Here is a 13,569-nt window from a genome sequence, read left to right as displayed (position 1 = left end):
CACCGCAATCATACAAATAAAGTATTTAAGTAATAAAAGTAGTATCTAGGAAACGCAACAGAGACATTAATATGGCCGATAAGAAGTAGCAATAGTAAAATCATGTACAATAGAAAGTTTTCTGACAGTAACTTAATAATTAATATTGAATATATGAGATAATATCTAATGGGTAGGGTATTGAGCTTATTACTATTGACATATGGATGATGGATTAAATATAAAATATAAATTTTTGAATATTCGGATATCCAAAAATCCGAAGTACCAAATCCAATATCCAATCCGAAATCCAAAAATTTTAAAAATTAAATCCAAAATCCAATCCGTAATCCGAAAATCCAAACCAAAAATCCAAAAAATTTGGATTTCGGGTTTACCCAAACTATGCCCATTCCTAGCTGCAACCAAAAACATAAGACAGGGAAAACTAACATTCAGATTTGAACCACATGAGATCAGAGTGGCACGCATCAAAATCAAAATACGAAAAAACTTTTATGCAATTCTTCATTTGGTCAAATAAAATAGTCACTCGCCCAATCCGCACCAAGGGTCTAGGGTCTTTTCGCAGACAGGTAAGCAAGAAGAATAGCCACTACGAAGAAAAAGACAATAATCTGCACAAAGTATTCAAGGAATTAGAATTTTTCAATAGCAGAAATATGAGTTAGTCATCAAAGTGTGCATAATTATCAGCAGAAAACTTACCAAAGTTGGTATGTAGTTAGGCTTGTTCCTGATGAGAAAAGTTATTTTAGATAGATGAAGCAGACCAAAAATTCTAGGGAAAACTAATAATAATAAGCAACCAGAATATAATTGGAAAACCTTTTAGACAAGGTTTCAGAGTAGTCTCTGCAAGTTTTCATGATTGATTCAATCCGCTTCAAAGTATTTGTCGCATTTGGATCGTTATTGTCAACCTGAAAAAAGCAATTATCTCACATCCAGTAGCGGATTCAGGATTCAAACTTAATGGGTTCAATTTTGTACTAAACTAATTATACCATTAAAATTATGGATACAAATCCAATATTTTGTCGAGATTTTTACACACACACATATACACTCTGTGTCGAAAGTTATCGATTCAGATGAATCCACATGTATTGAATAAAATGCGACACATACACAATTTGAGGAACTGAATGTGAAAAGCTAAGGCATCCCTGACAATAGTTATTGAACTTATAGAATGATCAAGTTAAATGTAGGAATCAAAGCTAGTTCAGAGAATAAATATAAGCATCATACCTTGGATTTCAGTATAGAAGAAAAATGGAAAAAAGCACCATATACATCTTCCATTGTCCTGGTCTGGTCAAAAACCTTGGCACTGAGACCTACATTGAAGAAACGACACGATAACTTGATGATGTTGAGAGAATTCTGAATATTTCATGCACTTGTAAATTTAGGACATATCTTACTCCTAGAAATTTTATGGACAAAACTTTACAGGAAGATCGAACACGTCAGAAATTGGCCGAATTTTTTAGGGGTTAGATAAGTCATCAGAACAGTAAAATGCAAGCAATTTGGCATGAAAAATCAGCAAGTTACATGTTGAGGAATGATATATCGTACCTCGTCTCATTTTTACAACACCTCTGAAGACTTCAACGTTGTTGTAGCACATTGTCAATGTTCCGATAGCCATGATCTATAAAGGATAAGAAACTAACAGATAGCAAGAAGGAGAGGATAAATCTAAACAGTACAATGGAACATACAAGCATAAAAATCAGGAAGAATCTTCAGTACGTACCTGTGGAATAGCACATGATCGAAAGATAGCTGGATCATGTAACGTGGATAGGCAAACCAGACAATCTTCCCCATGCGATAAAGCATTAGTGACCATGTCATTGAGACATTGTACTGCCTTGACCGAGTTCTCTCCGCACTTCAAGTCCTGAGATACATATTGAGAAAGATGCCAATTGCAAAACAGTGAACCTCAAAATGACACAAATGTTTATCTGCTTAACTGTAAGATGATCAAGATAGCACAGGAAGAAGACAAAACCTCAAGTTTGTTAACATATTTACTCCAAATTTGACGAGGCCAAAACATACGACACTTGGGTACTTCATTTATGTCCTCCAAATAATCTCTAATGATATTTGTTTTCTGAAATAAATATGTTACTGTTAATTCCCTAAAACATTAACATTACGATCGAGGATGCCATGGTGGCACCTAGTCCAGCTAAGGTTAAGGTTAATACCTGAAGAAATAAGCCGACAGCATTGGGAAGAGAATCTGGAGCTAAATCTTCTTTACCAGAGGCATGGAAAAGTTTTGACAAGCCTAATCCTGCAAGCCCAGCTACATAATGACAATATTCCTCGTAATCATCGATTGTTTGAATCTGCAGGAGAGAGTTTATAATCAAAATCTAATAAGATTGACAGATCAGTGAAACATCTAGAAATTGTAGAATGTCCGAAAGAGTATCTTGCACTGGGCACATTCTAGTTATCGATTACTAAAGGTTGAAGTCAGCAACCAACGCAATCCTAATATTGGTTTGATCTCAGCCTTGATACATAAAAGATGATTTATAGTAGAAAATGAAGATATAGGTTTGTTGTGGGTCAACAGCACTTATTATTATTATTATTGACGAGCGATTTATCTTAGAAATATGGCTAAGATTCTATAGGTGACATACCTCCGTGCTTATGAATTTAGCCATTCCTTCACCCATCCTCATAGTAATATCCTCAATTACCTGCTGATAACTATAAAATTACATGAATATAATGTCCCAATCCAAACTATTCACATGCATTGGCATCACCATTGTACCTGACCTTAAAGCATGTAAAATGATCAAATATACACTTCGACTGTATTATACTGTAGCTGAAGTACACTTGACATTCCTATACAACTGTATTATATCGTAGTTTACTGAGTTACAACTTGATGCAGAGGAGGCGGATGTCAAGAAGTGTTAAGCAAGTGCCAAACATACATTCTCGTAAACAAAGCTTTTAAATATCTACAATTAAGAGCAAAGTTCATGAAGTCTTTAGGCTCATTGTTGCAAGATGATTGATATGCAACCTTTTCATGAAAATATTCTTATGATCAGAACTCTGTTAGATGGTTCATGCCACAACTCCACCACAATTTTATAAGTTTTCTATTGTTTAGTGTAATGTACTGCGACAGAAGAACTCACTTTGTTCCAAGTTCCAAAAAAGCCATCGAAACATGATGGAACTGGTCCATGAGATCCTTGTAGGCATCTGTACCACCTAACAAACAAAAAGAGGTATTTCTCAACCGGAGATGGAACTGTTCCATGAGATCTTTTGGGTTCAATCCAAATGGAAAACCAAAAAACAACTAGCCAAAGAAGAAAAAAAAAGCACTTTGATTTTGAAGCATTTCGACAATCATAAACGAGCAGCTTTTATCAAAGTAGAAAAGTTAACAATGTTGAGTAAAAAAAGAAGAAATAGTAAGAAAGAGAAATTTAGACGACTCACATGAAAAATGCCATTCATGATCATATATGTGTCGATGAAAAGCTATCAGAATAGGTACTTTAACCTCTGTGGCTATGCTGGTATCATCCTCTGACCAAAAGAAAAACAAATAACATATGAATAACAAATGTGAGGTAATTCCAGTTGAAATGTTCAAAAAATAAAAATATTGCAAGCAGTGGTTTTACACACCAACAGTGTCAAGTGCTCGAAGAACCAAATAGAATACACATACCTGAAAAATGAACATTAAAAGGTAATTACAAGAAGTGAAGATATATTATTTTAGAAGAAAACTTAGCTTATAAATATAAGGATGAGGATTCACATAACACAAGCTAAATTGGGAACGATCCAAGAATCGCTTTAGTAAACAACAGCAGAGCAATACTACGGGAAATTAAGCTACCTACACGTCCAATCCCATTTTAACTAACTCCCGCATAATGTCAAACTATTCTAGCCAGGATCCCAAGTTAATATAGTCATTGAGTCTTCTTATCTGTTGTTTCCTTCATATGTTACTGGGGATAAGTCAAAAATTTTCTCCCAGACAGCTTCAACCTCGTCACTTCGAAGCATGTGTTGTTCAACCATATCATTAGAGTTGCTATCAAGAAGATATCTCATCATGTTAGGAGGTTCACAATCATATAAGGCTTGAAAAGGTGTCATTCCTATAGCTGATTTGATGAGATATCTAAACAAGGCAAGAGAACTGAAGATAATCGTCGAAAATTGCTGAAGATTTGATAAGCAAGAACTGAAAATGAGCAATGGCTAGTAAAAGAACCAAGAATGAAGACCCAACAAATTAAATAATAGAAGATGAAATACTCTCAAACTGCTCAAACTCTAAAACTGTATGCATGAAGAAATGAAACTTTGGCCTAACTCAACCCAAAAACTAGCTCACGAGAGAAGGACCGCCAACACCATATAAAGAGATTATAATCCGTTCTCTCAACCAATGTGGGACTTGGCACTCCCCAACACGCCCAATACCAGACAACTAGAGCATGGATAACATAAGAATGGGGCTCAACATTGAGAAATACATCAACATGGACCATAGGTCTGGCTCTAATACCATGTAAAGGAATATATCTTGAGTCTAACTCGACCCTAAAATATAGCTCATGAGGGAATGATTGACCAAAACAACATAAAGAGATGGCAACTCATTCCTCAATTAATGTGGGGCTTGACAATCTACCCATTCCATTTTAAAAGCTCACTGCTCTAAAGCGTATTTTTTAAAATTCTTTGACCATTTTACTTATTAGCCTTATGTCCTACCTTGTTAGACGACCATCGCTAACCCTGTGACAACTTTTATGCCAAATAATATTTTGGTGTTAGATTTGGTGTTTTGGTGCTCCAACTCAACACTATTTCTTACACCATTTTATAGTGTGAATAGTGTTACACTAGATTTGGTGTAACATGTGTAGCACTATTCATCAATATTTTATTATTATCTTTTTTTAATAACACTTTTAGTTTAACATATTATAAATTTTATACTTGTATTTTTTTATGTAATATCTTTATAATATTAATTTTACATCTTAATTTTGGTGTATTTTTTTATAAATTAATTTCATATATATTATTTTATATAAAATTGTAAGTTAATTTTATTATAATTTTTTGGTCAACTTTTTAATTATAAGTTAGAATTTTATAAAAAAATATAACCATCACAAAAATAAAAAGTGCAAATATGAAATATAATATGTTTTTAGTAAATAACACAATGTTCATTAAATAACATAAAATAAATATTTAATATAGTAGCGACTGACATAGATGGCAGAGGAATGTTGTGGACTTGTGGTTTGTGGCTGTTGAAATTGTTGATGTAATTAAAGCTCATGATACGTACTTCGAACAACGCGTTGATGCACTAGGTAGATTTGGATTATCTGCTTTACAAAAATTACAGTTGTATTTAGAATGTTGGCATACGGTTTGCCAGCGGATGCCACTGAAGAATATGTAAAAATTGCAGAGTCAACTACAATTGAAAGCACGAAGAGATTTTGTCGAGCTATCGTAGAGGTTTTTGGCGAGCCGTATTTGAGATCACTAACAACTAATAATATTGCAAGGCTTCTTCATATGAGATTTTGTCGAGCTATCATAGAGGTTTTTGGCGAGCAATATTTCAGATCACCAACAGCTAACAATGTTGTACGGCTTCTTCACATCGGTGAGCAGTGTGATTTTCCACGAATGCTAGGTAGTCTAGATTGCATGCATTGAAGATGGAAAAATTGTCTAACAGCATGGGCTGGACAATATGCAAGTCGTAGTGGATCCTCAACAATTATTCTTGAAGTTGTAGCTGATTATAACCTTTGGATATAGCATGCATATTTGGGTATGCTCGACACCAATAATGACATTAATGTTTTAGACTCATCATATTTGTTTTCCAATCTAAAGGTATTGCTCCCCTCGCCCACTATGTTATTCAAGGAAAAGAATATGATATGGATTATTATTTAACTGACGATATATATCCAAAATGGTCTACTATTGTGCAAACTATTCATGAGTCACGTTCTCAAAAGAAGAAATATTTTGCAATGAAACAAGAATCATGACGAAAAGATGTTGAATGTGCATTCGGAGTTTTGCAATTATTGCAGGGCCGTCACGTTTTTGGAGAAAAGAAGTGCTACATGATATATTAATTACATGTATTATACTGCACAACATGATAATCGAGGATGAGCGTGATCTTAATGCACCAATTCAAGATGCTTGGGAAGGTCCAACTCCAACAGTAAACATGGTAGCAGATGAAAATTACCGATTTGAACAATTTTTAGCTCGACAAAAAAAAAGTTAGAACAAAGATGCTCATTTTTGTACTTCGTAATGCATTAATAGAGCATTTATAGAAGCAACATACTAATCCTGAAAGTTGAATAGTTATGTAGAAATTAAACTAAATTTTACCATAATATAATATTTATTTAATTATATCTTATCAATGATTTCACTTTTATTTAAATTACCCATTAATATATATAATGTAAAATATTTGCTTACAATTTATATTATTTAAAAAATTTATGATATAAAATAATTTTATATTAATTGGTTATATAGGAAAGGAATATGAATTATATGGGATGAATATGCAAAAAGAAAAAAAGGATTTATTTTTATGAAATAGAAAAATAAATTTAAATAAAAAAAATAATATAATATATCAAAGAGAATAATATCAAAGAGATATTCTTTTTTAATATAAAAAATAGAATAATGAATTGGAGTTAATTTGTACTATTTTAGTATTAAAAAGTGGTGCAAGGTTTGGCGATGCACTTGAGGGGTAAAAGATCATTTTCATTCTCTTTATTGAGTTAAAGTCCTAATCCTCAATTTGTGGTGACCTTGTTGGAAACCGCAGTGTACACTCGTTTGTGGTGATTGACGAGTCAAAACCACGCGTTCGTGTGCACGTGTAAAATTACTCGTTGCTTGTCCTCGAGTGAAACCATTTTATATACTTCTTTTTAAAACAAAACTAGTAGTCGTACCCGCGCGATGCGCGGTCAATATTAAAAAAATATTAATTAAATTAAATTATGATCAGGCTTGTTTGATCCTATTAGATCGTATTGCTTTAATAAAATTCAATTGTCATCTTGTTTGTCAATACGATATACCCAATAATGAAATCTCTATTAAATCAAACGTACTTATATAGTCAGTGAATAACTTTTTTGTTCTATTTTTCTTTATATTAAACAATATTTAGTATTCGCTTTCTTTTTGTAATATATGAGAAGATATATAATTTATTACTATTGAATTTTTTTATTTTAAATTTTATTCTGTTGCTCTTAATAATATTATTTAAATTTTAGTGAATAAAATCTATGTTAAACTAACGGGACTTATACAAGCAGCGCATCGAATAACGTTTTTGTTATGTATTTTTCTTTATTATATCTTTTAATATTTAATACTATTACTTTGTTAATAGAAAAGTTCATTAGCATACTATGTTATTTAATATTTTTCTCTGAAGTTTTTATAATTTTGTTTTTTTATTTTTAAATAATTTTAAAACTCCAACTTAAAACTACTCCCCAATTTGAATTGGTAATTTATTATTTTTTTAATTTTGTTTTTTATATTAAAATTCCAACTTGAACTACTCCCCAATTTGAATAGGTATAGTTTTTTTTCTCTTTTTTTTTCGTTTTTTATAGCTTTTTTATTTTAAAATAATTTTAAAACTCCAACTTGAAACTACTCCCACCCAATTTGAACGGATAGTTACTTTTTTATATATTTATATTTTCATTTTTTAATTATAGTTAATTATAAGATATCTATTTTTATTTTAAAATTATTTTAAAACTCCAACTTGAAACTACTCCCCGATTTGAATGAGTAGTTTTTCTTCTCTTTTTTGTTTTTGTTTTTTTATAGATTTTTTTTTGCTTTTTTATTTTAAAATAATTTAAAAACTCCAACTTGAAACTACTCCCACCCAATTTGAATGGGTAGTTTTTTTTTATATTTATATTTTCGTTTTTTATATAGTTAATTATAAGATATCTATATTTATTAATTCAAATAAAGTAATCAATTAATATATATATATTTATTTATTCATATATATATGGTAGTTTTATATTTTCACACACACACATAAATATATATATATATATATTTGGTAGTTTTGTATTTTTTTTATTTTCGTTTTTTATATATATTTAAATTCAAAAATAATAACCAATAACTAATTATTAATTAAAAATAACTACCAATTTGAATGGGTAGTTATTTTCTTATATATTTATATTTTCGTTTTTTTTTATTATAGTTAATTATAAGATATCTATTTTTATTTTAAAATTATTTTAAAACACCAACTTGAAACTACTCCCCGATTTGAATGGGTAGTTTTTCTTCTGTTTTTTTCCGTTTTTTATATCTTTATTTTTTTTTCTGTTTGATTTAAAAATAATTCAAAATTTCCAACTTGAAACTACTCCCACCCAATTTGAATGGGTAGTTATTTTTTATATATTTTTATTTTTATTTTTTTATTATAGTTAATTATTAATATAGATATAGATAAGAAATATATATTTATTAATTAAATTAAAGTAACCAATTAATATATATATATATATATATATATATATATATATATATATAACCAATTATATATATGTGGTAGTTTTTTTAATTATTTTCATTTTTTAGATATATTTAAATTAAAAAGAATAACCAATAACTAATTTAATAACTAATTATGTCATGTGTCATTCTATTGTTCTGCTATTTGGCTTCATGAGATGCTTTTGTCTTCTGCTTTTAATTATATATATAGATTGAATCAAAAGGCTGTATACCATGAAAAGATAATGTAAATTTTAATTACTAGATAAAAATGTACTTGTTCCTTCGGGAATATCTGATAAAGAAATCAACATTATACTATACATGTAGGTCTTTCGATGTAGTTATAAATAAAACAATAAGATAGTTAAATTAATGAACTCCAAAAATTTCACAAATTAAATTACGTACAGTAACTTGTCTTAAATGAAAAGTTTAACTCTACCGATCAGCCTAGCATCATAAGAGCTGACAGTAAATTTTGTTACAAATAGTAATCATTTTGGTCAAAAGGAATACAGTTGTCCAAAAGTGTTGTTCAAATACCGAATCCATGAATTTTAAAACTCCATTCAATTTTATACGACCGTATATTGATTATACACGGAGCTAGAAATGTTAAAATTGATTCTCATATTTTATTTATGAAAGTGAAACAAATATTAAGTACTACTTATAATTTAAAAAGAGTTTATTGGATAAAGGTGGCGAGTCAAATATACCATCACATTAATTGATACGGGAGAAGTATTATATATATACACAAATCTATTTAACTTATTTGTACTACTATTATTTTTCTGTTTTTGTAGGAAGATGATATGAGTTGAGCTTAATTAAACAAAGTGAAAATTCATATTGCCCGCACCAATTTTGTTTGCGATTGAGACGTAGTTGTTGTTGTAGTTTGTTATTCTATAAAGGCACACCAAATAAAATATGGACAATTTAATGAACTTATATTTTGTAAAAATTGTAAAAACTAAGTATATAAAAATTAAATACTAGTATAATTTAGGTATAAGCAAGCAGCCGAGTCATAATGGAGTAGCTGGCATTACATTATTGCAAATAAATCATTTTAGTCAAAGCACATACAGTTACGTATTAGACATGAGGAGAACATGTAGGCCACTTGCATTATACATGGCAGAGAAAGGAGACAAGTCACCATTGATACACGTTCAATTCCTTGGAAATACGCAAATTGTATAAAAAGAACGAATTTGATTTACACGCAACATACTGAATTTAAGAGACAAAGAAAAACTTTTAGGATTAGCTGTTTTAAAAAATCTCATCATAAAAGTTTTGTGTCTATAAAAGTACTCCTATAGTATTAAGGACATAACATAAAAACTTAAATTTAAATTATTTTTAAATATATAAATATATTATTTTGTTGAACAAAGCTTCGTTCTACGGCCATAGGTTAAAGATGTGGCTAAAGTCTCTCGATAATAGCGTATATTACACTAAAAGTTTTAAAGCCAAAAAAAGAAAAAGAAAAAAGAAACAAGGTAAGAAAACTTACAGCGTCTCGAAGCTCAAGGGGAAGCTGTTGAATGACAAGAGAGAAGCTGCGAGAGATGTTGCGGAGCATGAGATAGCAAAAGCTCCAGTTTGGCTTTGAAGGAATTTGTTTTTCTGCTAATTTTGCTGTTACCAACAGCTTTATCAATGGGTATATCTCATTTGGATGTCTCACAATATCTCCTATTATCCCCATGATCACTGGTGTTTAGCGCCCTGTGGAAGTGGAATATTTATAAAGCTGAGAAATAGTGTCGGTGAAGGTGGAAGTTGATATTTGAATACTTTAAATAATTTATGGAAGGTGGAAATTGACTTTCAATCAACTTGTTGAACGCATGTTTTATATAATTTATAAAGATTTTTAACAATTTTATATAAAGATTGGCGAAAGTTGGATTTTTGTGAAGTTTGATTAGGAGTGGACTTTTTAATATCGGGGTCGTATTCCGGTTCCGGAAGTTGGAGTAAGTCCATAATAGCAAATGTGACTTGTGTGCAAAATTTGAGGTTAATTGGACGCGATTTGATAGGTTTCGACATCGGTTGTAGAAGTTGAAGTTTCAAGGTTCATTGATTTTGACTTGAGGTGAGATTCGTTGTTTCGAAGTTGTTATGCATGATTTGAAGCTTCGCATAGGTTCGTTTCGTCATATGAAACTTGTCTGCAAAATTTGACGCCATTTGGAGTTGATTTGATATGGTTCGGACGCTCGGTTGCGATTCTAGAAGTTCTTGAAGTTTAGTTTGATTTTCATGCGTTTTGACGTCCGATTCGTGGTTTTAGAGGTTATTTTGATGATTTGAGCGCACGAGCGAGTTCGTGCTGTGTTTCCGGACCTGGGTACATGATTGGTTTGGAGCTCCGAGGGCTCGGGTGAGTTCCAGATTGATTTCAGAATGATTTTTTATAATCTTTGATTGCTGGTGCTGGTATCATCGCATTTGCGATGTTTCGATGCAAATGTGACAGCCGCAATTGCGAAGCAGCTATCGCATTCGCGAAGTCTGGGCTGTTGGGGGGAAATTCGCATTTGCAAAGAACCCTGTCGCTTTTGCAAAATGTTGATCTTCGCATTTGCGAAGAATGGGTCGCAAATGCGACTTTGACAGGCCACCTTCTTGTTCGCATTTGCGATAAGATGTTCGCATTTGCGAACCACATGTCGCAAATGTGACATCTGCAACATGTTAAGTGCTGAGAATTCCGAGACTTAGCTTCATTTTGATATATTTTGAACCCTAGTTTCGATGAGAGGCGATTTTGTGAAGGGGTTTTCATACCTAATCATTGAATAAGTACCTCTAATCAATTCTCAACTATATTTCATGATTTTATATAAGATTTAACATCAAATTCATGAGAAATCTAAGGAAAAATTTGGGAATTTTGTCAAAGTTTTGAAAAATAAAAATTTGGGATTTGAGAGTCGAATAAGACTCGGATTTAAAAACAAAATATATATTTGGACTTGTGAGGCTATGGGTAGTCAATACCTACGCTTGGACCCGAATTTGACCGGGCAGGCCTGGGGTTTGACTTTTGTTGACTTTTAGAAATTGAATAAAAATCACAACTTTATTAATGAAAATTGTTTTCTCTTGCATTGTGTGATGTATTCAAGTCGTCGTTGGCTAGGTTGAGCCGAGTGGAGGCGAATTCGTAAAGGAAAAAGGCTAAGTTGAGTGTTGAGTTAGCCGAATTGAGGTAAGTGTCTTGCCTAACTTTGTTGAGGAAATTTTTTCCACTATTTGACATTGTTTACTACATGTGAGGGTGATACATATATGAGGTGACGAGCGTATATGTATGTGACGGGGTTAATCATGCTCGGGGGTAGGTTATATTATAATTGTGCTTTGTAGAATTATGTGACCTTCTTGTCTCATGCCTCACTTGACTCCTAGATACTAAGAACATAGTATTAAATGTTAGGAACTAAGACTTAGCTTGTTGTAACTTGATCAACTTTGATGGAAATTCTGAGAATACATTGATGTGTCTAATTTGGTCATCACTATGCATAACCTTTAATACATTGCTACAGCCGATATTCGTGAGACACTAGACTTTATACTTGTGTAGTGGATCATTTGTGAGAATTGTTGGAATACCTGAATAATAATTTTCTTGCGGATTATTGAACTATTGTTGCCTTGGAAAGCTTGTCACATATCGCATTTTCATACGTTAAAATTTCGTCTTCAGTTAATCGACGTAGACTCGGAGATAAGATTTTCTTGAGATTATAAGCATTAGGTTATTTCAAACACGTGATGAGTAAATTCGTGAAGGAAAGAAGGTAAGCAAATAAAAGAAAATGAGTTTCGTTGAAGGTTATCGATTTGGGATAAAATACGGGCCGGACGATAATACCCGATATTTGTGGACTAGTACCATATAAGGCATCATATGACCGTAATAGTATGATGTATAAAGTATATTTAAAATGATTAAAATTTAAGTAACTTGAGATAATTTTCAATTATGCGGGTAATTTGTTAATTATCGAGTAACAGGACATTACCTAATTACTTAATAAGTGGATAAAGATTAAAAAAAATCCACCCCAACCCCACGTGGCAGCAAGCCACTAACAAATAAATGACTCTTGGTCACATTAGATTAGGTGGCAAGCTAATTTTAAGACAAGCCATGTGATTAGAAAAGCTACAAGTCTTTTAATACCAAAAATGCTTATCTTCCAACATTTTTGAAAGAATAGAAATCTTTATCTTCCAACATTGTGAAAGAATAGAAAGGGCTCTACGGAACAATATAAAAGCTACAATCCGAAGTGAAAGTTAGCAAATCTTATAAGTTTTCAACGTGACTACAACAAAAAATTCCTACAAATCCTTATACACCCTACAATCAGAAGTGAAAGTTAGCAAATCTTATAAGTTTTCAACGTGACTTCTTGAAACCAAAAAAAATCCAACGATAATTTTTGGAACAGTAGCAACGTAAAATTTTGCGTTTTTAAAGAAGAACGGTGCAATCTTTTTCAAGAATATTATACGAATTTTTCCCTACTCTGGGTATGTTAAGGCTATACCTCTTTCTTTTTGGCATGATCCAAATAATACTAATAAAATGAGCAAAATACGCAACTTTCATAAATGATTCTATTCATAGAAATACTAGGGTTGTCTATATTCTTGATTTTCCATGTAAATTATTACTATATCTTCTGTTCACGGGTCTCGTAAAAATACGGATTTGATAAAGTTTATCCGAAAGTCATATTGATTTTTATGTCATTCCAAGAAAAACCTTATTAACGTATTTCTTATGTATTTTTGATGCATTTATATATATACATTGACCCATGACCAGATGGCGTTATATACACGTATATATGTATATTA

At 31.4% G+C, this 13,569-nt stretch overlaps 1 protein-coding gene across 1 annotated transcript; it reads right to left on the bottom strand.

The window, feature by feature from the left end:
• Positions 1-210: 210 nt before the first annotated feature.
• Positions 211-10,523, bottom strand: LOC107792297 (squalene synthase). The gene is made up of 14 exons (XM_016614497.2): positions 10,199-10,523; positions 3,700-3,742; positions 3,508-3,597; positions 3,198-3,273; positions 2,682-2,751; positions 2,235-2,378; positions 2,033-2,137; positions 1,772-1,918; positions 1,591-1,666; positions 1,258-1,346; positions 832-926; positions 712-739; positions 551-620; positions 211-401 (listed from the first exon to the last, which is right to left on the bottom strand). The coding sequence occupies exons 1-13, from the start codon at positions 10,391-10,393 to the stop codon at positions 558-560; spliced, it is 1,221 nt and encodes a 406-aa protein (XP_016469983.1). The 5' UTR covers positions 10,394-10,523; the 3' UTR covers positions 211-401; positions 551-557.
• Positions 10,524-13,569: the final 3,046 nt, after the last annotated feature.

This window comes from Nicotiana tabacum, chromosome 6 (assembly GCF_000715075.1).
Source record: "Nicotiana tabacum cultivar K326 chromosome 6, ASM71507v2, whole genome shotgun sequence".
Classification (NCBI taxonomy): Eukaryota; Viridiplantae; Streptophyta; class Magnoliopsida; order Solanales; family Solanaceae; genus Nicotiana; species Nicotiana tabacum.
Note: the sequence above shows the minus strand (reverse complement) of the source record. Positions and strands in the feature narration are given on the sequence as shown.

Bases quoted from the DNA above. Each gene is read 5' to 3' on its own strand.
- LOC107792297 (XM_016614497.2), bottom strand. From the start codon at position 10,393: ATGGGGATAATAGGAGATATTGTGAGACATCCAAATGAGATATACCCA. The intron at 2,752-3,197 runs GTGAGTTCTTCT...GTAATTTTATAG, and splicing joins TTTTTGGAACTTGGAACAAA to TTATCAGCAGGTAATTGAGG. The intron at 1,347-1,590 runs GTACGATATATC...TCTTCAATGTAG, and splicing joins TGTTGTAAAAATGAGACGAG to GTCTCAGTGCCAAGGTTTTT.